The sequence below is a fragment of the Ornithorhynchus anatinus genome, chromosome 5 (assembly GCF_004115215.2).
Source record: "Ornithorhynchus anatinus isolate Pmale09 chromosome 5, mOrnAna1.pri.v4, whole genome shotgun sequence".
Classification (NCBI taxonomy): Eukaryota; Metazoa; Chordata; class Mammalia; order Monotremata; family Ornithorhynchidae; genus Ornithorhynchus; species Ornithorhynchus anatinus.
The window spans coordinates 10,850,214-10,877,618 of record NC_041732.1 but is presented as its reverse complement, the minus strand read 5'-3'; the positions used below and the strand labels follow the sequence as shown (position 1 = coordinate 10,877,618).

The window sequence follows — 27,405 nt, the reverse complement described above, 5'->3', positions numbered from 1 at the left end:
ACAGCTGCTCTGCAGGGTCCTACTGCCCGCCTGGTCCAGGGATTTAATATCTCCAAAGCTCAGGTCCCTTTTTACTCCTCATGCCTGTACCATCCTGACAGCTGAGCCCATCTTCTGCAGTTCCTCCTGGCGGACCGTCCCCCTCGGCCCCTTCTCCCCGCCATGGAGAAGACAGACCGCCTCCTTCTCTTTGCCGTGGTTTCCCTCTTCTGGAATGGTGAGTGTTCCTCGTCGTCTGGATTCCCTTTTGAGGGCAGGGAGGGGCCGCAGGAGAGGGCCATTCGAAATGCATCTGGACTAACTTGCACGCTGACAGCCCGTTGGCGTGAAACGGGGGAGGCGACCGATCCTTCTGAGCCATTTGGGCTGTGAGACAGCGGGGGTGTCCGTTCTGGGGCGAGGATAGGCTGGGCCCTCGGAATAAAGCCCAGGTGTCAGTCCCCCACCCCCAAACGGTTGTGCCCGCCTGGCCACAGAGGTCAGCTAGTGACAGGGCCGTGCGGGAGAGCGAATGTCAATAGAAGAAAACACAGCAGAGCATCACCGGTCAAAACTTGAAATTCTCCCGGCTGCATGAAAACAGCACTTTGGCAACATTTACTATCGAAAGCCGCTGTAAGATAGCAGGCTCTGTCTGGTTTTGTCTGTCCTGAGGAAGAGGGCACCCCCCAGACGTTTTTAGGTACCTTGGTTTGACACGGAGTTTAAAAAACTCTCATCTGTGATCTAGCTATCTGACCAGGGGTGCGAAAGAAGAGCTCTGAACGAACGCTTTGCCTTCACCTTTCTCATGTCTTTAACCAGCTCTTCTAGATCTAGCAAGGTATCGCGACTTTCAGACTTCATTTGGGGGCGAGTAATTCCCCTTACAAAATGTCATCATCTGAGGCCTAGTCTAAATGAAAGGAAAAAGGAAAGCTGGTTTTGCAAATGGCTGACCAGGGGCTGAGTGTTTTTCAGTCAGTCAGTCAATCAATCGTATTTATTGAGCTATTACTATGTGCAGAGCACTGTACTCAGCTCTTGGAAGAGTACAATATGACAATAAACAGACACAGTCCCTGCCCACAACAAGCTTAGAGACTGAAGGTTTTTCCTTTAACAATTCCTGTGGATGGAAGAACTACCATCCTTCTATGGCAAACGTGCCTAGGAACTAAATCCGCTCACGACCCTGCAGCGGAGGGTGGGGCGACGTCATTGCCGGACAAGCTCCTCATGTCACAGAATTTGATTCTTTATCATTTAGCTAAATAACAGGATTTTAAAATGGTATCTGTGTCAGGCACTGTGTTAAGCACTGAGGTAAATACAAGCTTATCGGGTCAGACACAGTCCATGTCCTACGTGGGGCTCACAGTCTTAATCCCCAGTGTGCAGATGAGGAAACCGAGATACAGAGAAGTTGAGTTGCCCAAGGTCACACAGCCGATGAGTGGCAGAACCAGGATTAGAACCCAGGTCCTGTGACTTCCAGGCCTGGGCTCTTTCCACCAGACCACACTACTTCCCTGTTCATTTGATATCTGAGGATAGAGGGTGGGGGCTGGAGGAAGAGAGCTTTGGAACCCTGCCTCCTCCATCTAGGCTGGAGGAGAATCTAGCGAGGGGTCACCATCCAGCTTGAACAAGAATCACAGAGGTCTCCAAATACATCCAGATGTGGACCTCCGAACCGTCGAAGCAGGTCCAACGGGTGGCTGGAGAGTGGTGGTGCATTGAGAAGTCCACGGGATATTTGCTTTCAGCTTTCTGGGTTCCATTTATAGTGGTTTGTTCAGCTCCTAGGGTCCCTGCTCTCCTAGACCAGCACTCTCTTGCTAGCATCTTCTAATGACTGAATGACTGATTTTGAACCTCAGTCCCCCAGCACAGAAGAGAAGCCTTGTACTGGCACCTGAACCTGTCCCTTCTTCTTCCAGGAGGAAATTCATGCTACAATGAGGATAAACTCTCATCTCCCACAGGTACAGTAAGCTACATAACTGACTGCTTCCTTCCGTCCAGAACGTGAGGGTGTTAAACGTCTTGCCTTTAAGAGGGCTGCATGGGAAACTGCCCTCTTGACCTCACAGGCCTCAGCAGAGTATATTCCGGTGGTTATGGTCCACCAGGATGGGCAGGGCCTTAACAGTCTGCTTGACCAGTGTCTCAAACACGTCGACAGACAATTACTCTCCCTTCCTTCGAGGCCTTATTGAAGGCACATCTCCTCCATGAGGCCTTCCCTGACTAAACCCTCCTTTCCTCTTCTCCCACTCCCTTCTGTGTCACCCTGACTTGCTCCCTTCATTCATCCCCCTCCCAGGCCCACAGCACTCATGTACTCATCTGTCACTCATTTATTTATATTACCGTCTGTCTCCCCGTCTAAACTGTGAGCTCATTGTGAACAGGGAAGGTGCCTGTTATATTGTTATATTATACTCTCCCAAGCACCGAGTACAGTGCTCTGCACACAGAAAGTACTCAATAAATACTTCTGACCGACTGACTGACCTGTCCGGCTGAAAAGAACCGCGGCTCCACTCCAGTTGCCGAAAATGACACTTGGAGATGTTCTCGGTGATCTTGCGGACGTACGCGCCGGTGGCTTTTACCCTCTGGGTTACCTAGTGCCGGGCCAGTGTTGATTAGCACTTTGCATAGAAAATGCAAGGGAAATCTACAAAAAAGCAGTCACAGTTTCAGATCCCCGTAAAGCGCTCAGGAAACGCTATCTGGGTATCCTTTAGTGATTGCTGACATCTAGTGGTTTTCTTTGCGTCTCTCTTTCTAACGCAGGAGTCTCTCCCTTGTTCCTGATCATGTCTGGGTTACTGTCAGTCAATAGTATTTATTGAGCGCTTACTATATGCAGAGCACTATACTAAGTGCTTGGGAGAGTACGATACAATACTAAAACAAACATATTCCTTACCCACGAGTTTGCACTCTAGAGCGGGAGACAGATATTAATATAAATACACAAATTACAGATATATTCGTAAGTGCTGTGGGGCTGGGAGCGGGGATGAATAAAGGGAGCAAGTCAGGGCAACACAGATGGGAGAGGGAGAAGAAAGGAGGGTTTAATCAGGGAAGGCCTCTTGGAGGAGATGTGCCTTCGACAAAGCTGCGAAGGGGAGGGGAGATCATCGTCTGTCAGGTAAGAAGAGGGAGGGCATTCCGGGCCAGAGGCAGGACGTAGGCGAGAGGTCAGCGGTGAGATGATGATGAGCTCGAGGTACAGTGAATAGGTGGGCATTAAAGGAGCCAAGTGTGCAGGCTGGCTTATAGTAGGAGAGTAGCGAGGTGAGGTAGGAAGGAGCAACGTGATGGGGTGCTTTAAAGTCAACGGTGAGGAGTTTCTGTTTGACGCAGAGGTGGATGGGCAACCACTGGAGGTTCTCGAGAAGTGGGGAAACATGGGCAGTGGAGGAGAGTGAATGCTCATGGCCCCGAATTGTCTTGCACAAGAGTCAGCGCTAGATGCTCTTCCCCAGACCAAATGAAGTTTCTAATGGGCGGTAGGCAAAGTGAGGCCCTCCGCAACCCAGATCCACTTTCAGTCTTTCCCTCCTCGGTCGGCCTGTACATTTCCAACTCCGAATGTTCTTCCCTGACATTTCAGGGGCTGCTATTAATGATAATAATAATACGAATATCAGTTAAGTGCTAACTCTGTGCCAAGCACTGTACTAAACCCTGGGGTAGATTCAAGATAATCAGGCTGGACATGTCCCTGTCCCACATGGTGCTCACAGCCCAAGTCAGAGGGAAAGCAGATACTGAGAAGCATTTTTAAAATAGCACCATAGTACTGATGAAGTATGCATGATCTTCATGAATCTAAAGGGACAGTACTACTTTAATAATAATTGTAGCATTTGTTAAGCACCTACTACGTACCAAGCACTATACTAGGTGCTGGGGTTGATACAAAGTAATCAAGCCAGACCCAGTCCCTGTCCCACAAGGGGCTCACAACCTAAATAAAAGGGAAAATAGCCATTGAATTTCCATTTTACAGCTGAAGAAGCTGAGGCACAGAGAACTTCTCGTCTTGTCCAAGATCACACTGCAGGCAAGCGGGATAGCCGGAATCAAAACCCAGGTCCTCTGACTTTCAGGCCCCATTCTCTTTCCCCTAAACTATGCTGCATCCAATACTGTATTTTTATGGCCACAATGTGTATACATAGCTGGTTTTTGTCCTCTGAGAAGATACTACTGATAGTGAAATTTCCCCATGGCGTGTGTTATATATGTGCCTGACAAAGTCAGTATGGGACCCCAGTCTTGACCACATTATGCATCCCCAATAGCTACCCTTTGCTCTGATGTCCTATTCGTTGCTTGTAGGACCTGGCACTATTTTCACTTTTCACCCCTTGTCTCATGACCCTGTAGGCAAAAGATAGGACAACTCCATGATATATGTATCAGGGGAGGGGAGGCGACCAGAGAAGTTGGACCTAAACCCCACTTTCTCATTCTAAGATAAGTGGCAGAGTTGGGATTAGGACTCATGACCTGCTGACTTCCAGACCCGTGCTCTATCCACTATGCCAAGCTGCTCATGTCGCCTAGTCCTTCACCTGGCTCAGTTGGCTCTGATGCCTACATCCCTTGCTGACCTCCCAGCCTGCTGTCTCTCCCTACTCCAGGCCATACTTCCCTCTTTGTCCGGGTCAATTTTCTACAGAAACGTTTAGGCCATGTTTCCCCACTCCTCAAGAACCTCCGGCGGTTGCCCATCCACCTCCACATCAAACAAAAACTCTTCGCCATTGGCATTCAATCTCCTTGCCCCTTCCTACCTCATCTTGCTACCCTCCTACTACAATCCGGACCGTACACTTCGCTCCTCTAATGCTAACCTTCTCACTGTACCTCGATCTTTTCTGTCTCACTGCTGACCTCTCGCTCACATCTGCCTCTGGCCTGGGACGCCCTCCCTCCTCCTATCCGACAGACGATTACTCGTCCCGGCTTCGAAGCCTTAATGAAGGCACATCTTCAAGAGGCCTTCCCCGAGTGAGCCCTCCTTTTCTCTTCTCCCTTTCCGTTCTGCATCGCCCTGACTTGCTCCCTTTAATCACCACCCCTCCCACCCCCACAACACTTAAGTACATATCTGAAATTTATTTAATTATAGTAATGCCTGTCTCCCCCTCTAGACTGTAAGTTCACTGTGGGCATCCCCATTTTAGAGTTGAGGAAACTGAGGCACCGAGAAGTTGTGACTTGCCCGGGGCCACACAGCGGAGCCGGGATTAGAAGCCAGCAGCAGCGTGGCTTAATGGAAAGTGCAGGGGCTTGGGAGTAAGAGGTCGTGGGTTCGAATCCCACTCCGCCACTTCTCAGCTGTGTGACTTTGGGCAAGTCGCTTCATTTCTCTGGGCCTCAGTTACCTCATCTGTAAAATGGGGATTAAGACTGTGAGCCCCACGTGGGATAACCTGATTACCTTGTAACAACCCCAGCTCTTAGAACAGTGCTTGGCACATAGTAAGTGCTTAACAAATACCATAATTATTATTATTAGCATTATTATTATTATTAAGACAGGTCTTATGACTCCCAAGATGGTGGTCTTTTTCCTAGGCCATGCTGCTTCCTAACTGCCGGATCGAATGTTTTGAAAAAGTTTCCATCTAAGAGGAGAAGATTGCTCTATGCGAGACTCATTGTTATATATAGCTTTCTGGGGATGTGAAATGACTTTATTACCTTCTTGTTAGAACAGGCCTCTGCTGGATGGCATGAAAATAAAGAAGCCACTTGCTGTGTAGCCTTAGGCAAGTCACTTAACTGCTTTGTGCCTTATTTTCCTCATCTGTAAAATGGGCATTAAATCCTACTCCCTCCTCCTTAGTCAGTCAGCTCCATGTGGGACAGGGACTGTGGCCAACCTGATTAACTTGTATCTGCCCCAGTGCTTAGTAGAATGCTTGGCACATTTCTCTGACTAATGCTGTCGAGTCATCTCCGACCCATAGCGACACCATGGACACATCTCTCCCAGACGGCCCCATCTCCATCTGCGATCTTTCTGGGAGTGGATCCGTAGAGTTTTTGTGGTAAAAATCTGAAAGTGGTTTACCGATGCCTCCTTCCTCACAGTAAACTTGAGTCTCCACCCTCGACTCTCTCCCGTGCCCCTGCTGCCCAACACAGGGGAGATTCTTAAGCACTTAAATACCATAACCATAGGCGGATAGGAGTGCGGTACGCTGTGAAGCACGTGAGGTCTTCACCTATATTAGCCAGCTTCAGACAGAACCAAAACAAAAGCCCTGGCCTCCTGATTCCCAAGAAGTAAAGAAGAGTGTTGTCTTCCACCTTAAACATGTTAGTCAATACCAGCTAAAGAAGTTAAGTGGCAAGAAAAAGCAACATTTGGGAAATGCTTCCACAAAGCAATAAATATTGCATTTGGCCTAAATACTCCATGAAGCAGAAATTGCAGAAAAGTCCGAGAACATTCAGTTAGGCAGTCCCTTCTCGTCAGCTTCAGTGAGCGCTGATTGATCCCCTACCCTTTGCTAGGCACTATAATAACGGTGGTAATGGTTTAGGGTGTACTATGTGTCAAGCTTGGTTCTAAGCATTGGGGTAAAGACAAGATAATCAGGCCAGACACAAGTTCCTGTAGAACAGGGACTTCTAATCTAAGTAGGAGAATAGACATCCTCATTTTGCAGATGAAGAAACTGAGGCACCAAGAAGTAACTTGCCCCAGGTCACTCAGCAGTCAGACTGCGAACTCCATGTATGAACTCCATGTAGAACAGGGACTGTGTCTAACTTGATGATCTTGTATCTAACAGATCAACACTTAGACCAGTGCTTGACACACAGTAAGTGTTTAATAAATACCATCAGCATTATTATTATTTTTATAAAGCGGTAGAGCTGGGATTAGAATTAGGTCCTTTGACGCCCAGGACCATGCTCTTTCCCGTAAGCCATACTGCTTCTCACTAACTATCGAACAGAGGCAATGAAGGTGTCACGATCCCTGATCTCATGCACCAAACTTAGGGAGAAAATGAAATGAGCCCACTACCCAACACTCGCAAATTCCATGTTCCCGCTGCCCTGTGGGAGTGAAGACCAACAAACCATTGGAAAACACTCCATCTTTCCAATTTCCTAGCTAATTTCAGACTTCTCTGAAGCACACAACTTTGAGGTGGGCTGTGCAATCAAAGCACAGGACATAACAATAATAATAGTGTTGGTTTTTGTTAAATTTTTACTATGTGTTAGACACTGTGCTAAGTGCTGGAGCGGATACAAGCAAATCGGGTTGGACAAGGACCCTGTCCCACATATTGCTCACAGACTTAATCCCCATTTTACAGATGAGGGAACTGAGGCACAGAGAAGTAAAGTGACTTGCCCGAGACCACATAGAAGACAAGTGGCAGAGTTGGGATTAGAACACACGATCAGCACTTAGAACAGTGCCCGGCGCTTAGAACAGTGCTTGGCATATCGTAAGCACTGAACAAATACCATGATTATTATGACAGCCCTCTTCCTCAGAGTCTTGAGACACAGTCTTCGGAGGAAATCACTGGGAGAAGCTCTCCAGGCTAAGACTGAGGTAAAGCTGGTTTTGACCCACGCAGCCTGTAATACCGTATTGTCCTTGTCCTAAGGAAAGCAAAGATTACCTTGAGGGTAGGTTGATTTTTCCACAGCAAGCAGGTCAGGCAGGAAATAGCCAGCAGGGCCTAGGGTTATGGCCAGAGGTTCCTGGTTTTCCTGTTGTTTTTGTTTTGTTATGGTATTTGTTAAGCACTTACAATGTGCCAGGAACTGTAATTATCATTACTGTGGTATTTGATAAATCCTTACAATGTGCCAGGCACTGTACTAAACTCTGGGGTGGATACAAGCAAATCAGGTTGGACACAGTCCCTGTCCCACGTGGGGCTCACGATCTTAATCTTCATTTAACAGATGAGGTAACTGAGGCACAGAGAAGTCAAGCGACTTACCCAAGGTCACACAGCAGACAAGCGGCAGAGCCAGGATTAGAACCCAAGTCCTTCTGAATCCCAGGCCCGTGCTCTATCCACTAGGCCATGCTGCTTCTCGAGGGTTAGGCCTTGGGCAGAAGAAGGCCAGTAGGCCCTCCGCCCAAGCCAAAGTTTTCCCTTCCCACATTCTCTACTCACTCCCCTTTTCAACCCTGCCAGCCCCGCGGTGTTGAGAATGATATTTATTGAGCACAGAGCACTCTATTATGCGCTGGGGAGAGTCGAGTAGAATTTGCAGACCCAATCCCTGTCCTCAGAGAGCTACAGCCTAATGCAGGAGTTTACAAATTAGAAGGAGAAGAGAAGGGGCGGGGAGGGAAGAGAGGTGCCACCAGCCCCGACCCCAGAGAGTCGAGCCCAAGGACGTGTCCCTTGCTGTCCCATGATCAAAATGGGATGCCGGCCACAGGGTAACTCTTGCGTACAGATCTTCCCTGTGCTTGACAAACTGTTGCATTTTGCATCGTTTCCATGGCTCGTGCACCTAAGGGCACGACGGATCTTTGGAACGGGCTTGTTCAGTCTGTATAGTCCTTCACTCTACACACCTACCTGCAAACAAATTTCAGCCTTAGATACAAAATCCACGTATTGGACACAGTTCCCTTTCTCCCTTGTGGGTGGAAATATCACCTCCTTCCCCAAAGTGTACATTTGTCTATAGAGAGAGGTGTATAATAGATTCACCGACGCATATACGAAGACACTGCACGTGTACATACATGCTCACACACACACACACACAACTGGAAGTGTTTCCATCTGGGTTACTGCCTCCGACTGCTCCGATTATTCCAGGAGGCGTGAGCTTGAAGCAACGATAGCTATTTGGTTCCCTCAAACGGTCCAGCATATGCTCGAGCTGCTGCTTCTGCCGCTCGATCGCGGTTTCCGGGTGGGTCTCCCCACCCGAAGCTTGGGGCTCAGCCCCAGACCTCTCCAAGGCACCTCCGCTATCCAAGTGGAGACCAGAGGAGGAGGAGAGTCTTGACCAAGGTCACACGGCAGAGAAGTGATGGAGGAGGGATTAGAACGTATGACTCTCAGGCCCGGGCTCTATCCTCTACACCTAATGTGGGAAACTGTGCTTTAGCCCGAGCCAGAGATTGGCACTTCCATGATATATCGCTGCTGCATGCCCTAGAGGCCAAGGCAGAACGTTGGTCAGTCAGTCAGTCAATATTATTTATTGACTGCTTACTGCGTGCAGAACACTGTACTAAGCAGCGTGGCTCAGTGGAAAGAGCCCGGGCTTGGGACTCAGAGGTCATGGGTTCGAATCCCGGCTCCGCCACCTGGCAGCTGTGTGACCTTGGGCAAGTCACTTAACCTCTCTGGGCCTCAGTTACCTCATCTGTAAAATGGGGATTAACCGTGAGCCTCACGTGGGACAACCCGATTATCTACCCCAGCGCTTAGAACAGTGCTCTGCACATAGTAAGCGCTTAACAAATACCAACATTATTATTATTATTATTAAGCACTTGGGAGAGCACAATGCAACGATAAAAAGGCACATTCCCTGCCGACAGCGAACTTATAGTCTAGAGGGGGAGACAGACATTAATAGAAGTAAATAAATTATATGATGACGATGGTATTTGTTGTTAACCGCTTACAATGTGCCAAGCACTGTTCTAAGCACTGGGGGGATACGAGGTAATCAGGTTGTCCCACGTGAAACTCGGTCTTAATCCCCATTTTACAGATGAGGGAACTGAGGCACAGAGAAGTTAAGTGACTTGCCCAAAGTCACACAGCAGACAAGTGGCGGATCCGGGTTTAGAACCCATGACCTCTGACTCCCAAGCCCAGGCTCTTTCCATTGAGCCTGCTTAGGAGGTGAAGGGGGTGCTGAATAAAGGGAGCAGGTCAAGGCGATGCAGAAGGGACTGGGAGAAGGGGAAAGGAGGGATTTGCCTGGGAAGGCCTCTTGGAGGAGATGTGCCTTCAAAAGGCTTTGAGTGGGAGAGAGTCATCGTCTCTCAGATATGAGGAGGGAACATTAGAGGCAGGCAGTTCCTCCAAAGATGGAATATTTGAGTCCGTTTTTGACTTAAAGTAGCAAACCCTTCCCTGTTTATTTGATATTTCATTGTCTGGTGAAAAGAGCATCCAATATCAGCTCTTCCACCTATGTGGCCCAAATCCCTTAATGTCTCTGTGCCTCATCTGTGAAATGGGGATAAAATGCCTGTCCTCCCTCCCTCTGTAGATTCTGAGCACCTCGTGGGGCAGGGACTGCGTCCAGTTTAACTCTACTGCTTCCACCCTAGTTCTTTGCATAGTGCTTGGCACATAGTAAGTATGTAATAAATACCATCATTATTTATTATTACATTACAGGGAGCAGCAAAACCAACACAGAAGAGAAGCTCATGGATTTCCTTCTGAAGGAGCAAAAATATAATAAATTAATTCGCCCGGCTACCAACTCCTCACAGTTGGTGTCTATTGAGTTGCAGGTGTCACTAGCCCAGCTCATCAGTGTGGTAAGTCTAAGGAGGCTCTGCCATTTTGTTTATTGAACGGGTGCATTTTGTGAATGTGCATTCACAGAGTGGTTTTTTTTTTATTTAGCAGGCTGAAATTTTATACGTGGAGTCGAATGAAAATGGACAACCCTAGCCAAGAAAGAGGCCTACATTTCCTAATTTTTTTAAAAAATGGTATTTGTTAAGCACTTATTATGTACCAGGCACTGTACTAAGTCCTGGGTAGATTCAGGTTAATGAGATGGGACACAGTCCCTGGCCCATAGAGGATTCACAGTCTTCAACCTCATTTTACAGATGAGGAAACTGAGGCACAGAGAAGTTAAGTGACCGGCCCAAGGTCACACTGCAGATAAGTGGCGGAGATGGGATTAGAACCCAGGTCCTAATGACTCCCAGGCCCATGCTCTATCCACAAGGCCACGCCGTTTCTCGCAATTAAGAAAACTGTGATTAGAGATCTCTAAGGCAGAGGGGAGGTTTCAGGATATACATAAAATAAAGACTCACCAAATATCAGGGGACATATTTAGGTCTGCACAAGAAGATGCCATTTTAGCCTTTATGTAATGAACCTGATACCTGAGAGTGAGTGAAGGAGCTGGAGGTGAGGAGGGGGCAGGTATTGAGAACTGGATTAAGTCCTACCAGTGATTGAGGTGTTAGTGGGTCCTTGGAATCCGGGTGTAGTAATCACACAACTCTCATTGCTCTCCAGCACTGGCAAGATCCTAGGCAGAGTTCTCTTAAACCAGCCAACCTATCGATCGATTGAATTTACCGAGTGCTTACTCTGGGATGAGCACAGTGGGGAGCACAGTGAAATGAAAAGACATGATCGCTACCCTTTGAGGATCCTACAATCTGGTGGAAGCAACATGGCCTAGTGGAAAAAGCAGGGGCCTGGGAATCACAGGACTTGGGTTCTAATCCTGGCTCCGCCCTTGTCCGTCATGTGACCTAAGACTTCACTTCTCTGTGCCCTATTTCCCTCATCTGTAAAATAGGGATTACAACTGTGAGGATTCTGTGGCACAGGGACTGTGTCCACCCTGATTATTGTCTGTCTACCCCAGTGCTTAGTACAGTGCCTGGCACACAGTAAGTGATAAACAAATACCATTAAAAAGAAAACATGCCATTCCTCAATTGAAGTAATTATGATATTTATTAAGTGCTTACTGGCTATCAAATTCTGCACTAAGTGCTGTGACAGTCACAAAATGATAAGAATGGACATAGTCCCTCCCCCACAGAGGGATGTGTGAATGAATGTGTCTTCAGACCACAGGTATATTCCTCCTCGTCGTGGGGAGGAAATGTGCCCGTTCATTGTTATTTTGTATTCTCTCAAGCACTTACTAGAGTGCTCTGCACACTAAGCGCTCAATAAATACAACTGAATGAAGGAGGCAGTGGACTAAAGTAGGTGTACTTTTGTTCAACCTAATAGAGGCGGCTAAAGCCGAGGAAGCCACAAGGAATGGTTTAAGAATATGAATCTAGTCCTCCAAGAAAACTTTAATAACATCATTGAAAGTCCTTGAATTAGACCTATGTTGATCCCTGTGCTATAGAAAGACACCTGCAAGAAAACCCACTAATGATTATGAAGCACATTTTAGAATTAGCAAACATCACAGATTGAAAATTTGGCTGGAAACCTAGATAATGTACCAGCCAGTACTTACAAATAAGGCTCTCCATTGGTGACGATTCAGTTATGCCCCTGAATTCTGCTATTTGGGCAGCACTTTGTCCCATTACACAAGGATAGATCAAGAAGCAGAAAAGACCGTATCAAAAGGTCACCATTTCCTTTAAGAAACTCACAGAATCTGGTGTCATCATGGCAGGTTTCATGCCTAACTGAAGGTCTATAAAGTCAAAGCTACTGTAATGTTCAATCTTCCTTTTGACTGTGAGACCTAGACTTACTAAGCAGCAGGTTCTGATTTCCAAAGTCATTCCATCACTGCTGTCTGCCCATTATACAGAACATCAAATGGCAAGGCATTCCCACAAACAATGAGGCCTTGGAATGAAGTCAGGAGACCAAAACTGAAGCGATTCTTATAGCGATACCTCTTTTTCTAGTCAGGACCTGGGAAGAGAATGTACAATCCATCAATGAATGGTATCTGTTGAGCGCTTAATCTGTGCAGAACACTGTACTAAGTGCTAGGAAGACTACAAACGACAGAGTTGGTAGACATGATCCCTGCCAGCGAGGAGATTACAGCAAAATACTCCAAAGTCTACTGGATGAGCTGAAGTTGAGGGAGGAAAAGAAGAGGAAAACACTGTCAGCTGTGATTAGCTGGAAGCTGGCCAACGACAGATGGACCAACCCTTGGTGTGGAAATGAGAAATGGAAAGACTCTCAGAACAAACACTTGGCGTTCATGTTACTGAAAGGCAGACTCAAAAATGGCACCAGGAACAGCAGGAAGCAAATCTGACAGCATAATGAGGGACAAGTCTTGCTTGTACATATGGTTTCCCCCATCTTCAAAGCCCTCCTGAAGTCCCACCTCCTCCAGTCAACCAGTCGATGGGATTTACTGGTCGCTTACTGTGTACCGTACTACGCATTTGGGAGAGCAAAATATAACAGAGTCGATCGACTAATTCTCTGCCCGCAACGAGCTTACAGTCAAGAGGAATGCATTCCCCCATTCATTTTTCTTCCCAGTTACTAGCCTTCCAGCTACTACCTCCAAACTCCGGTAAAAACAGCAGGTCAGGGAAGTGATCACCTTTGCTATGGAAAAATGCACCTCCAAGGGAGAATCAATGACTGCTTTCTCACCTGGAAGGATCAAACCCAGAGTTGTTGGCATAAAAATGAGGAAAGGATTAAAATACTTTAATGAATTCAGTTCTGAGGGGAATAAAAAACTAAAATTCACTACGTTCTCCTTTTGTAAAAGAAAGTCTTTGCTTATTCCTCCACATTTTATACGCCCGGCCTAAAGTCTGCGATTAAGGCTATTCCCTACTGAATTGCCAAGTCCTTTAGCTATTCTCTGAAAAGACCCGAGTGGCTTAGCCAGGGCGGGTATGTAAGCCACATTAGCCTTAGCCAAGGACCATTTGCTTAATGGCTGCTGAGACCATTTGAAAGAGGCTACAGCTGCTGCTCTGAAATTGTCTTGATTAGCTAAATGGAGTTACCACTGGCAATAGCAAACAATCCGGGGAGGATTTACTGGGTCAGAGGTTCAGCGCTTAGAACAGTGCTTTGCACTTAGTAAGCACTTAACAAATACCATCCTCATTATTATTATTAGCACCGAAGGAGGGGTTCTTTTCAGCATGTCTGGTCACGAGGTAGGGGGACTAATTCATTTCGATGTGAGAAGCAGCCTGGCCTGAACTGAGCGGGGCATGGGCCCTAGGGTCGGAAGACCTGGTTTCAAATTCTGGCCATCTGATTGCTTTGTGACCTTGGGCAAGTCACTTCACTACTCTGTACCTCGGTATCCTCATCGATCAATCAATCTCATCTATTGAGCGCTTACTGTATGCAGGATTCTGTACTAAGTGCTTGGGAGAGTACGAACAACAACATAACAGACACATTCCCCGCCCACAACGAGTTTACAGTCTAGAGGGGGAAACAGACATTAATATAAATTCCTTCCGGATAGGTACGCAAGCTTCTAGCCACTAGCGAGCACTCTCGTGGGATCAGACGACCTCCTTTCCTGTTCCTCTAGGCTATGGAGGCTATATTTTATCCTGACAGAGCAAATAGGCTTGAGTTGCAGCATGAGAGATTTAATAATCAGGTAGACATAAGGAAAATCTTGCAGTCAGTGAGTGCTGCTGGCAGCAGAAATGTCTTTGAGAAGGAATCACCTGGAGGTCTTTAAAGCCAGAAGAGATCCCCCTCTGGATGGGTGGAATAAGTTGTTTTTTCTGGAGGCAGGGGACTGGAGGAGATGACCTCTTGATCATTTTCAGGTTGTGTCCAACCTGATTATCTTGTACCTACCCCAGCGCTTAGTACAGTCCCTGGCCCATTATAAGCACTTAACAAATACCATTTTAAAAAATGAAAGAAATGCGAGAGCCAGGATGAGAACCCAGGTCCGACTGACTCCCAGGCCCATGCTCTGTTCAGTAGGCCACTCCGCTGCTCCTTTGATCTTTTTTTCTGTTCTCTACCCTAACTTCACAGCTGTTTCCCCATTTCCCTCCATCTCCCCTTCAGCTGTTGGTTGGTTTTGCTTCCCTGTCAAGGAGCACCAAGAGGCAAGTGTTCAGTGGTGGCCAAAGGGAGTTTTTTTTTAAAATCTTACAATTGCTAATCTGACGACATCATTAGGTTTTCATGAATGAATCCCAACCAACGCACTGTTTTGGTGGAACGCTTACCAATCCTTTTCCTCCCTTAGAATGAACGCGAACAGATCATGACCACAAACGTCTGGCTTAAACAGGTACGTGTCCGAAAAGGACTCCAGCACCATCTCCCGGATCATCAGTGCCCTTGCCTTCGAAGTGTCGGTCGACCCCTTCGCTTCGTAAATAACGACATGCCATTTCCCACCCAGGAGTGGACTGACTATCGTCTGGCCTGGGACCCGAGTAAATACCAGGGAGTGAAGATCCTGAGGATCCCCGCCAAGTGTATCTGGCTGCCCGATATTGTACTTTACAATAAGTAAGTGATGAGACCTAAATTCCAACGGAGCAGGGAGGGGGCAGGAATCAGAGCTGAAGGTGAGATTTGGCAATCAGAGGTACAGTCCAAGTTTCGGGCATTAGACGACCGAAGTAACAGCACAACAGCGAGGTCTAGAGTCCGGGGAGGAAAACCAGGGCCCTGGGTCCAGTTAGAATAACCAGGAATCTGAATCTTGGTTGACCTCTCTGTCGATTTGGAATGGTGGAGTTGGCTTGACCCACTGCCGGTCCATAAAAAAGTCTGGGAGCTGAGAAGAAATATCTGGGGCAGATCGCTGCCAGGAGGATTACGATGTGCATGGGAGAGGAGAGTTTTCGGCAGATGCAGGGGTCGCAGATTCTCAGACGGGGTGCGGTTTCCAACGTGGGGGAAGAGACGCAGTTAGCCATGCCTAGAGGTTAAAGGTGGCCGAGCACTTTGAAAGCAAGAAGGGTTGGCAGGAGAGGGAGGAGGAGGTGGAGTCAGCCCAAGTTTTGAAAGCTGCATTTGGGAAAGGAGCCTCAGGGGGACCATAGAAGAGGCTCCAACCTCTAATATGTCCATTAAGTAGCAATTTACAAAGAATCATTTCTTAAATGGCATTTATAAAGCCATTTCATAATGATGGAGATTTATACTTGGCAACCTCGGTCACTGGCCGGACATGTTTTAGGCTCATAAAATATTCCTGTGGAAAGCAAGACGTCGGTTGCCAAAAGCTTAATTATTCTGACTGGAAAGTCAGTCAGCGATATCTAAGTGCCAGAGAGTTACCCCTGTTTGGCGGGATTGAACTGCCTTAGAATCACACCAGGTCACGAAGGGGCTGAGTGGCTTGAAAGGTCCTCAGGAGATTCGAGAGGCTCACCCAGAACTAACTCCGGTGATTTGGGGATCAAAATTGAAGAAATCAATCCACTGCCTCCTTCCTAAATTGCCCTCCCCCCCGCCCTCAGCTGGGTGAGTGGATGAAGGAGGGTCCAAGAAAGGAAATGTAAAGCAGTGTGGCCTACTGGAAAGAGCACTGGCCTGAGAGTCAGATGATCTAGGTTCTAATCCCAGTTCCACCACTTAGTTGATGTGTGACCTTGGGCAAGTCACTCAACTTTTTTTTAATTGCTATTTGTTAGGCATACAATGTGCCAGGCTCTGTACTAAAAGCCAGGGTAGATACAACCTAATAAGGGTGGACACAGTCCCTGTCCCACATGGGGCTGACAGTCAAATCCCCACTTTACAGATGAGGGAATTGAGGTAGAGAGAACTAAAGTGAGTTGCCAAGGTCACACAGCAGACAGTAAATCATATCGATCAATCATATTGATTGAGTGCTTACTGTGTGCGCAGCACTATACTAAGCGCTTAGGAGAGTACAATATAACAGACTTGGTAGACAGGGTCTCCCCTCAATAACGAGTTTACAGTCAAGTGGGTGAGACAGACACATACATAAATTATGGATATAGCATAAGTGCTGTGGAGCGGAAGGGAGGGATAACACAGAAAGGAGAAGGAGAAGAGGAAATGAGGGCTTAGTCAAGGAAGACTTCCTGGTGGAGATTTGCCTTCAAAAAGGCTTTGAAGATGGGGAGAGTGCCGAGATTAGAACCCAGGTCCTCTGACTCCCAGACCCATGGTCTTTAATTTTCCTGTACTTCAGTTTCCTCAACTGTAAGATGAGGACTCAAAACCTGTTCTCCCTCCTGCTTAAACTGTGAGCTCCATATGGGACAGGGACTCTAATTTAGAACAGTGATTATCACATAATGAGAACTTAAAAAGAACGATAATAATAATAAAGCATAAGGACTGCTAAGCCCACTCGTCATCCAAGAAGGGTCACAAAACCCAGTTGCTGGTCTTAGCCAGTGGAGCACAGACGATGTCCACGATCCTATGTCATGGACTCATTTCTGCCACTACAGCCTACACTGCACTACACTAGTGAAGCAAAGTAATCTTACAGATAGAGCACGGACAGGGGAGTCAGAGGCCGTTATTGGGTAGGGACTGTCTATCTGTTGCCGAATTGGACTTTCCAAGCGCTTAGTACAGTGCTCTGCACACAGTAAGCGCTCAATAAGTATGACTGAATGAAAGAAGTTCTAATCCCAGCTCTGCCACTTGTCTGCTGTGTGACATTGGGCAGGTCACTTCACTTCCCTGGGCCTCAATTTCTTCATCTGCAAAGTGGAGACTCAATACCTGTTCTCCCTCCTATTTAGACTGTGAACCCCATGTGGGACCTGAATATCTGGTATCTACCGCAGTGTTTAGTACAGTGCCTGGCACATAGTAAGTGCTTCACAAATATCACAATTTTATTATTATTATTACAGCCTGGAGTCTCAGGACCTCCCCCCAGCAAACAGTGGGACCCAATTCTCATTGCTAGAAGAAAGTAAACTTGGATCTGGATTGTATGGGGAAAGATGAACATTAATAATAGTGGCATTTATTAAGGCCTTAATAGGTACCACATGTTGGGATAGGTACAAGATTCTCAAATCAGACACGGTCCCTGTCCCAGATAGGACTCAGAATCTAAAAATCCCCATTTAATAGATGAGGAGACTGAGGCCCAAGGAAAGTTAAATGACTTGCCCAAGGTCACAATAGCAGGCCATTAGGAGAACTGGACTAGAACCCAGGTCTCCTGCCCCTCAGACCTGTGCTCTCTCCACCGGAGAAGCAGAGAAACACCTCGGCCTAGCGGAAAGACCCCAGACTTGGGAGTCAGGAGACCTGGGCTTCAGTACAGTTCTCCTACTGGCCTGCTGTTGGGGCCTTGGGTAAATCACTTAACTTCTCTTGGACCTCAGTTTCCTCACTTTATGCTGTGTAACCTTGGCCAAGTCTCTTTACTTCTCTGTGCCTAGGTTTTCCCATCCGTAAAATGGGGATTCAAAACCCGTTCTCCCTACTTACACCGCGAGCCTCTTGTGGGACAAGGATTCTGTCCGACTCGATCACCTTGTATTAACTCCAGTGCTTAGTGCTAAACAAATGCCACAGCGATTACTTACTAAGCTACACGGTTTCCCTCCGACTTGGCGATAGATTTCCCAGAACTACAGGACCGATTCTGCCGATTTTGCTGATCCTGAGAGGAAAGAGGGGGAGAGAACTTACATAACGGACAGACGACAAGTTTGGCTTCCTCATTCCAGGGGTTGGGGGGAGAGGGCGGTACTCCGGATGTATGTCTTCAATTCCCTTTCCTTATTTTCTCTCTCCTTCTTCCTCAGTGCGGATGGCACATACGAAGTTTCCCTGTACACGAATGCAGTGGTCAGATTCAACGGCAGCATCTTCTGGCTACCCCCAGCCATCTACAAAAGCGCCTGCAAAATCGAAGTCAAGCACTTTCCTTTCGATCAACAAAATTGTACCCTGAAATTTCGGTCCTGGACCTATGACCACACCGAGATCGACTTGGTCCTGAAGAACGCCATGGCCAGCATGGACGACTTCACCCCGAGCGGGGAATGGGACATCGTCGCCCTCCCCGGGAGGCGGACCGTCAACCCGCTCGACCCCAGCTACGTCGACGTGACGTACGATTTCATCATTAAAAGAAAGCCGCTGTTTTACACCATCAATCTCATCATTCCTTGCGTGCTGATCACCTCTCTGGCAATTCTGGTGTTCTATCTGCCTTCAGACTGTGGGGAAAAGATGACCCTTTGCATCTCGGTGTTGCTGGCCTTGACGGTGTTCTTGCTCCTGATCTCCAAAATCGTCCCCCCGACATCTCTGGACGTCCCGCTGATTGGGAAGTACTTAATGTTCACCATGGTGCTGGTGACCTTCTCCATCGTTACCAGCGTCTGCGTCCTCAATGTGCACCACAGGTCTCCCAGCACTCACAGTATGCCTCCCTGGGTCAAGCTGGTTTTCCTCAAGAGGCTGCCCACGTTCCTGTTTATGAATCGTCCCGAAAATCACCCAGCCAGACAAAGGCCCGGCCCCCGGCGAAGGAACAGGGCTGAAGCCACCAGCCCAGCGGAGCTCTACAAGAACTCCATGTACTTTGTGAACCCGGCCTCGGCCGGGAAGATCCAAGATACCGCCGACGGCACTGGGGGCCAGCGGGATTTCCGGTTAAGGTCGTCGAAGAAATATCAACCTGAAGTCCAGGAGGCCATCGATGGGGTCAGCTTCATAGCGGAGCACATGAAAAGTGACGACAGTGACCAGAGCGTAAGTAGTGGCGGATCGGGGTGGCTCCAGCTAAGAGATCAGATTCCTCACTTCTGGGAAGAGTCTGCACTCGAACTCCGCACTCCGAAAGCTTATCCTCCAAAATATTTAGTTTAATAACCGATCTGCTCCATTCCGTTTCTCCCAGCCTCGGCCAGGCATCCGGAAACCTTCTCTGAGCTCAGAATCTCTACCCAGAGGTTCATTCATTCATTCAATTGTATTTATTGAGCGCTTACTGTGTGCAGAGTACTGTACTAAGCACTTGAAAGAGTACAATACAACAATAAAGAGACACATTTCCTGCCCACAAAGAGCTTGCAGTCTAGGGATGGGGGGAGACAGACATTAATATAAATAAATGAATTACAGATATGTACTGAAGTGCTGTGGGTCTGGGATGGGGGAAGGACAAAAGGAGCAAGTCAGGGAGATGCAGATGGGAGTGAGAGAAGAGGAAAGGAGGGTTTTGGCGGGGAAGGATCCTTGGAGGCAGGGACAGTAATTGTCTGTCAGATTTGAGGAGGGAGGGCGTTCCAGGCCAGAGGCAGGAGGTGGGCGAGGAATCGGCGACAAGATAGACGAGTTCAAGGCACAGTGAAAAGATTAGCATTAGAGGAGTGAAGTGTGTGGGCTGGGTTGTAGTAGGAGAGTGGCAAGGTGAGGTAGGAAGGGACAAGGTGATGATTGACTGCTTTGAAGCCAATGGGGAGGAGTTTTTGTTTGATGCAGAGGTGGATGGGAAACCACTGGAGTTTTTTGAGTGGGGAAACATGTCCTGAATGTTTCTATGGAAAAACGATCCAGGCAGAGGAGTGAAATATGGACTGGAGTGGCGACAGACGGGAGGCAGGGAGGTCAGCAAGGAGGCTGATGCATTAATCCAGGCAGGATAGGATGAGCGATTGTATTAACATGGAAGCAGTTTGGTTGGAGAGGAAAGGGTGGATTTTAGCAGTGTTGTGAAGATTCCCCCTGCAATTGTAGCAAAGCTCCATCAAACCAATGACTTCTGAAATTCTTTCCCCGCTCATCAATCACTTAGATAGTATAAACAACCCCAAAATTGCCCCTTTTTGCTGACACTGTTGGAAATGGAGTGCTCTTTGCCTGCATGAAGGTTGGTCTGATGTGCAGGGGGAGGGAGTTCTAGGCAGCGGGGAGACTGCAAGCAAGAGGTCTGAGGTGGGAGAGATGACAGCAAGGCATGACGAGTAAAATAACTTGGTTCCTCTCACTGTGGACTAAATGGAACACACCTAAATCTTGTGTTTTAACTAAAGGAACTAGATTCTGTCACTGATCCACTTCCTCCTACCTTCTGACATAGGTTTCAGCTGTGTCCATTCTTCGCCTCCATCTCCGATCTCACCGTTCACATCTAGTTGGCTGCAATCATCCAGTGATTCCTTTTAGCTTCACTGACGCTCAGGGACCTTTCTCTTTCTTTCAGAAGATGTGCACTTTGCTTTTCCCTAGATGTATTTTCTAAATCTGTTCCATGAATACAGCAGTGAGAAAAACAGTTTCCCTAGTTCTGACCGTTCAAATAATTCAACCATGTTCAGATGAGGACTTCTCCAATTTTGTCTGGCTATCTGAAACTTCTCTCCTTGGATATCCAAATTTACTTCACTTGGAATCACCGGCCAGTTTGAGATACCCGGTGTTCAGATGATGGACCTTTTCTTGCACTTTGTTATTCCTATCAAGCAAAACTTTTTATTGAGCTCTTACCGTGTACAGAGCACTGTGCTGAGTGTTTGGAAGAATACGATACAGTGGAATCAGTAGACATGATTTCTACCCAAAAAGAACTTACAGGCCATTCTCCTATAACATGCATTTTCATTACACATGAAGGAAGCTTTTAGAGAACTAGGAAACATTCTCCCAATGAGACACATCTGTCTGGACAGACCGTGATGCGATGACAGAAAAAAACAACTCTGTGCATATGCATAGCAGTCAAGGCATATCAACCATAACATGATTTTTCCCTAATGCGATTCTCACATTATGGACAAAATGATTATTTTCTCTTTGCACTGGCTTGTCTTTCTTGTCTCCCTCTCTCTTATTCCTCGGGGGGGGGGGGTCAATATTTTTCTCTAATTAGCAAGAGACCCCCTCTGACCATGCCTCGGACCCAAACTTGTTTTTGGGAGGTGAGGGAGCAGAGAGGAAGAGATATATTGATAGCATCTAAATTAAGGCAAGACAGCATAACCAATAACACCATCCTAGACTTCATTCAGGTCAAATCCACTTGTACGGGATTTCCTTTTCTCTGAGCCATTAATAAAGTGTCATCTCCGAACACACGGTTGGCAGTCATTAAAGATTGCAGGCTTTGATAGAGATAATTGCACTCTTTTGTCTTCCTCCTCTCTTTCATATAACCTTTCTATATTTGAGTTTAATCATCTTTTCCAACTCCATTCCAAATGCCACAACCTTTTTCTTTCTGATCTTTCTCAGTCCTTAAGCAAACCCTCGGAGGTCCCTCTTTTGTACTTTTCTTCTTCAACCCAATGGTAAAAACTCTGCAGTCTGTCCTGCCACACAAATATGTGGCAACTGAATGATGGCATAATGCAGTGTGAGACTCTGTGAGCCCAGAGAGCATCGCACCTCTCGAAGGCTTGAAAGAAACTTGGAATTTTATTCTTTAGATTCCAAATTTTGAGATCCAGGCTTTTCTATTGGCTTTTCAGGTCCGTTATTTCTTTCCACATACTCGTGTGCTCTTTTCCAAGACCCATTATGGCTGCCAAGAAGTTACAGAAATGTCACGTGAAGAAACGTACTCCTTGATCTGATGTAGAAGCGAACATATGTTCTATAAATTCATTTATAGAGAAATGCCAAGAATGATTAGGACAGTGATATACTGAAAGGGAAGGAGACCTAGGCATTATGAGAAATAGTTTGAGTTCCTTTCACTTGTGATTTTTTTCCTCAAAACATGATCTCTTTGGGCAGGAATTTGTAAATCCCAGTTCCACCTACAGAAGCACTAGTGACCTCTGGAAATGTCTGGGTTTGAGAACAGAATTAAAATGGAGCTGGAAGTTCATCCCTCTCAACTGAACCAACAATCAGAATATGTTAAAGTTTCACAATTAACAATTTTTAAGGTGTAAGCTCTTTTAAGGATGGACTACTCTCCATCTTCAAAGCCTTACTGAAAGCACAGCTCCTTCAAGAGGCCTTCCCTGACTAGACCCTCATTTCCTCTTCTGCATCACTCTTGCTCTTGGATTTCTCCCTTTATTCACCCTTCCCTCAGCCCCATGGCAATTATGTATCTACCCATAATTTATTTATATTAATGTTTGTCTTTCCCTCTTGACTGTAAGCTCATTGAGGGCAGGGACTATGTTTACCAAGTCTTTTATAGCACACTCTCCCAAGAACTTAGTACAGTGCTTTGCACACAATAAGTGCTCAATAAATACGATTGATTGATGGAAAATTAGGTGAGCTTAATAATGATGGTAATTAACCACCTACTAGGCTTCATGTATGTCCCAAAAGCTGGACATACATGATATGAAACGATTGGGTCAGTCACAGTTCCAGTCCCGCTCAGGACTCCCAAGCACTTAGTACAGTGTTTCACACCCAGTAGGCGTTCAATTAATACCACAGAGGATGATGGTGATGACAGCCATGACTTTCAGGTGTTTAGCAAATGGAGCACCGGGTCCCCAAACGACCTTTTTAGTTGGTAAAATCTGAGATCTTCCCTTTGGCCCAGGCCTAGTCGATTTTTCAGATTAAGATTAGCGTGGGGAGAACCAGTAGATAATTTTGCAGTGTTGTACAGAGGGTAAGTGTATTTGCGATCCCTGGAGGCAATCATCTTACATCACCGCAAATGGGATCTGATGGCCCGTACTGCAGCCTGTAAAAACCAAAATGTGGTCTAGAAAAGAGCACAAGGCCATTTATAATTATTTTAGCAGTGATAAATATCTTGACCATTTGAGAGGAAGAAAAACCTTAGCCGGAGATGAATGCAAATTTGTTAAGTGCTATTAACCCTTCTCTGTTTCTCTTCCAGGTCATTGAAGATTGGAAATATGTCGCCATGGTAGTGGATAGACTGTTTCTCTGGATATTTGTATTTGTTTGTGTCCTCGGGACAGTTGGTTTATTCCTGCCACCCCTCTTTCAGAATCACTCTCCACCAGAGAGCCCATAACCCACATCTCACCCTGCAAAATATTCGGACAGATGCATATCGTTGTGTACTATAAGTGGTTTCTGGAAATTTATTTCATCATTTTCCATAAAAAGTGGAAACTGACCCCTCTGGAACATTGTTTCAATCTTATTAAAATCCAAATGTAACTGAGCTACAAAAATGACCCAATTTGCTAAAATGCTCGATGACAGCAGAAATGAAAAAGCTACTTTAATACTCTGTTGGGGACAATTTTACCCCAAGATCGCTATTTTATAGAAAACTATTGCTAAGGGCATTTGTTTCCTTCAAAGCGAGTCAACACTAGATAGATATTCAAAGATCAAACTTTGAAAAGTCACTGCTAGACAACAACCGTACCATTTGCAATTCCCCAGTTGGGGTCCTCTTAGATAAAGCCAAAAAAATCTACCGAGCGATGACCCCCCCCAAACAACCTGTCAAAGATTAAATACCACAAATCTCAGGAAGAAAGACCACAGCCTAAATCATGGAAGACCTTGCATTTATACCATCTTTCCTCCCAAGAGTTCAAGTGCTTTATTATATTGTTTTCATCCCTGAAATGGGGCTGGTTTTATTTATTTGAGGCACTAGAAAGTAAAAGAGTTTGTCCAAGGCCACCTAGTGAGTAAGTAAAGGCCCTGGGAAAGCCAGACTTCCTGGAAAAAATTCAGTGCCCTATCCACTAAAAGGCTCAGCGACTTGTGACCCTATCCCACCTCCCCACCCTCATCTGATCTAAAAAAACCCTTCCAGCACAGACCGGAGAAGCAGCATGGCCTAGAAGAAAGAGCACAGACCTGGGAGTCAAAGAACCTGGGTTCTAATCCTGGCTCTGCCAAATGCTTGCTGTGTGACCTTGGGCAAGTCACTTAACCTCTCCATGCCTCAAGTCCCCTGTTCCCTCTCCTGCTTAGACTGTGAGTCCCAAGTGGGACGGGGACTGCGTCCAACCTAATTCTCTTGTGTGTACGCCAGTGATTAGAACCAGAGAAGCAGCCTGGCAGAGTGGATAAAGCACAGGCCTGGGAATCAGAAGGTCATGGGTTCTAATCCTGACTCTGCAACATGTCTGCTGTGAGACCTTGGGCAAGTCATTTCATTTCTCTGTGCCTCTGTTAAACTCACCTGTAAAATGGGGATTGAGACTGTAAGCCCCATATGGGTCAGGAATGGGGTCCACCCTGATTTCTTTGCATCCACCCCAGCATTTAGTACAGTGCCTGGCGCATAGTAAGCACTTAACAAATACCACTATTATTAGTAGTAGTAACAGTGTTTGACACGTAGTAAATACCATTTTTTAAAACCCCCCCGATGTTGTCTGGTAGAGAGAATAAGCTGACTGATCTAGGAGGGGTCTCCAGTCTAGGAAGATGGAAATGTCAGTGGGTTCAGAATGGACAAGGCAAGGCTGCTTCCCTTGGAAAGACTCTGCCTGCCATTAGGATGAAATATAACACTTCAGGATCAGAACACTGGCATCCATTTTCTGGCTGGCTTCACCAGCCTGCCCCAAATGGTGGAAACTGGAGGAATCCCAATCGTGACATTAAAGCCAATCCTCTTCTGGGGAAGCCAGTGGAAACCTAACATGGCTCCAAGCTATTTGAAAGCCAAATCCCCCATTCGCCTATGTGAATTGGCTCTACACAGTCAGTTGGGATTTGCTCGTGGATTTTAACATTTGCTAATAACTTTTTAGACTGGGCCAACAAATGATTTAGCAGCCCCAGGAATTATCTCTGTGAAAGGACTCCATGAACCCTTGTCAATCAATCCATGAATGGTATTTATTAAAAATTTCTATGTGCAGAGGACTGTACTAAACACTTGGGAGTGTACAAAGAACAGAATTAGAAGTCACGTTCCCTGGCGATAACGAGCTAACCCTCCCCACAAGGAGCTCGGAACTTGCTTCAGGATAATAAAAAGCTCAGGTCTTTAACCACCATGCTGCTGTTACTCTATTTAATGAATTTCTAGCTCCAAAGTGAGCAACTCTACAGTCCATTCCACCCAAGATTTAAACAAAAAATACACTCACCTATAATATCCTCCCCCGACACACACCTCACCCTCCCCTCTTCACAGCTGGTGTCCCAGTTGGAAGATGACAGAAACCAGACTTCAATCTATTGGAAATCTTCATAAGTCCCTCATCCCGTGTCACTTAGCTATTGCTCCAGTGGTGTTTGTCAGAAAGCCATTCAGATATTAGGGGGTGGGAGAACCACTCTTAATGCCCTACAGAGGGCTCTGGGAGAAGGGTGGGAGATCTTTGCCATGGGATGACTGAGTTAAGGGTCTAGGTCTTGAGAGCTTTCTGACCTTCATGGATCTGGCTGCCCCAGAATATTCTGGTGAGTTGTAAAACCCAGTTCTGCCATTTGGCTTGAGTTAGACCAAGCAAGCACCCCCTGTAAACTCCCATCTGGGGGTGCGCTGGAGCTGAGTAGAGTGGAAGCAAGACATCGGAGTAGGTTGCTGGGTGTACTCTTGCCAAGGCGAAGCAGTGTGGTCTAGTTGAAAGAGCATGAGCTTGGGACTCGGAGGAGCTGGGGTCTAATCCTGGTTCTGCTATTTGCCTGCTGGGTGACCTTGGGCAAGGCACTCAACCTTTCTATGCCTGTTACACCATCTAAAAAAATGGGGATTAAGTCCTCCTCTCTGTGATTTCTCCTGTTAGCCCCACTACTTCTGTGTATCTATCCATTCCTATTACAGTGCCTGACACATAAGATGAGTTTAACAAGTACCACTGAGAAAACAACAACAAAAAAACTGCTGGGTTAGGCTCACCCTTATGAAGTGGAAGAAGAGGGAGGGGTGGGTGTATAATGAAAAGCAGGCTCGGACTATGACGGGAGCTGCCAAAAGGAGAAGAAATATAGCAGCATAAGTGCTTCTTTACCCACACTGACCCTAGAAGTTCCATAAACCATCTCTATTGTGTTTATCAATCAATCAATCAACTGTATTCATTGGATACCTTTTACATACCAAGATTGTACTAAGGCCTGGGAGAGAACAGTAGAATCAGAAGAAACCATCCATGACCTCAAGGAGCTTACAATCTAGTGAGAAGACAGTCACTAACATAAATTATAGTTAGAAGGAAGGAGCATTGTTTAAGTGCACAGAAGTACTGGTGTAGCGGTTGAGATGGGGAAAATAGAAATTCATCGGGGAAGGTCTTCGGTACTCTCCCGAGTGCTTAGTAGAGTGCTCTAGCTCACTGTAAGCACTCAATAAATACCAGTGATGATGATGATGATGGTGATGATGATGTGTCTTCAGAAGGGTTTGAAAATGGGAAGAGCTATTGAGCTGCCAGATAGGAAGAGGGAGGGAGTTCCAGGTAGGAGGCAGAGCACGAGCGAGGGGTTGGCAAGAGAGAAGAGAATTAGGCACAGCGAGTCCATTAGCTTTAGAGAAACGAAGAATTCAAGCTGGGGTGTAGGATGAAAATAAAGTAGATAAGCAGGAGGGAGAGAGCTAATTGAGTGCCTCAAAAACCGACAGTCCAGAGTTTCCGCTCGATGCAGAGAGGAATGGGCCAAGGCATTTGTCCGTGACCACTAATGGAGTCATACCTGTGGTGAGTGGTCCAATAAAGCGTGAAGTCCCAAAAGTAAATGAGGTTTCTCTACACTAACTGAAATCAGACCCTCTAGAGAGATTTTCCTGGGAGAGGAGTTATGTTTTAAACCAGGAAGGAAAGAGTACCCTTGGAGAAGCCGATAATCTCCCCCAGGAAAGAGTTCCAATAATTCCAAC

At 46.5% G+C, this 27,405-nt stretch overlaps 1 protein-coding gene across 1 annotated transcript; it reads left to right on the top strand.

Annotated features, from left to right (window-relative positions):
• Window positions 1-24,410, top strand: CHRNB4 (cholinergic receptor nicotinic beta 4 subunit). Its single transcript, XM_029064573.2, has 7 exons — window positions 1-217; window positions 1,923-1,967; window positions 10,383-10,528; window positions 14,935-14,979; window positions 15,094-15,203; window positions 18,455-19,409; window positions 23,479-24,410. Exons 1-7 carry the CDS (start codon window positions 163-165, stop codon window positions 23,617-23,619), a joined length of 1,497 nt encoding a protein of 498 aa, XP_028920406.1. The 5' UTR covers window positions 1-162; the 3' UTR covers window positions 23,620-24,410.
• The last annotated feature ends 2,995 nt before the right edge of the window (window positions 24,411-27,405 follow it).

Excerpts from the sequence above, each read along its gene's own strand:
- CHRNB4 (XM_029064573.2), top strand. The coding sequence starts at position 163 with ATGGAGAAGACAGACCGCCTCCTTCTCTTTGCCGTGGTTTCCCTCTTC. Across the intron at positions 218-1,922 it reads GGTTTCCCTCTTCTGGAATG|GAGGAAATTCATGCTACAAT; the intron begins GTGAGTGTTCCT and ends TTCTTCTTCCAG. Across the intron at positions 15,204-18,454 it reads GATATTGTACTTTACAATAA|TGCGGATGGCACATACGAAG; the intron begins GTAAGTGATGAG and ends CTTCTTCCTCAG.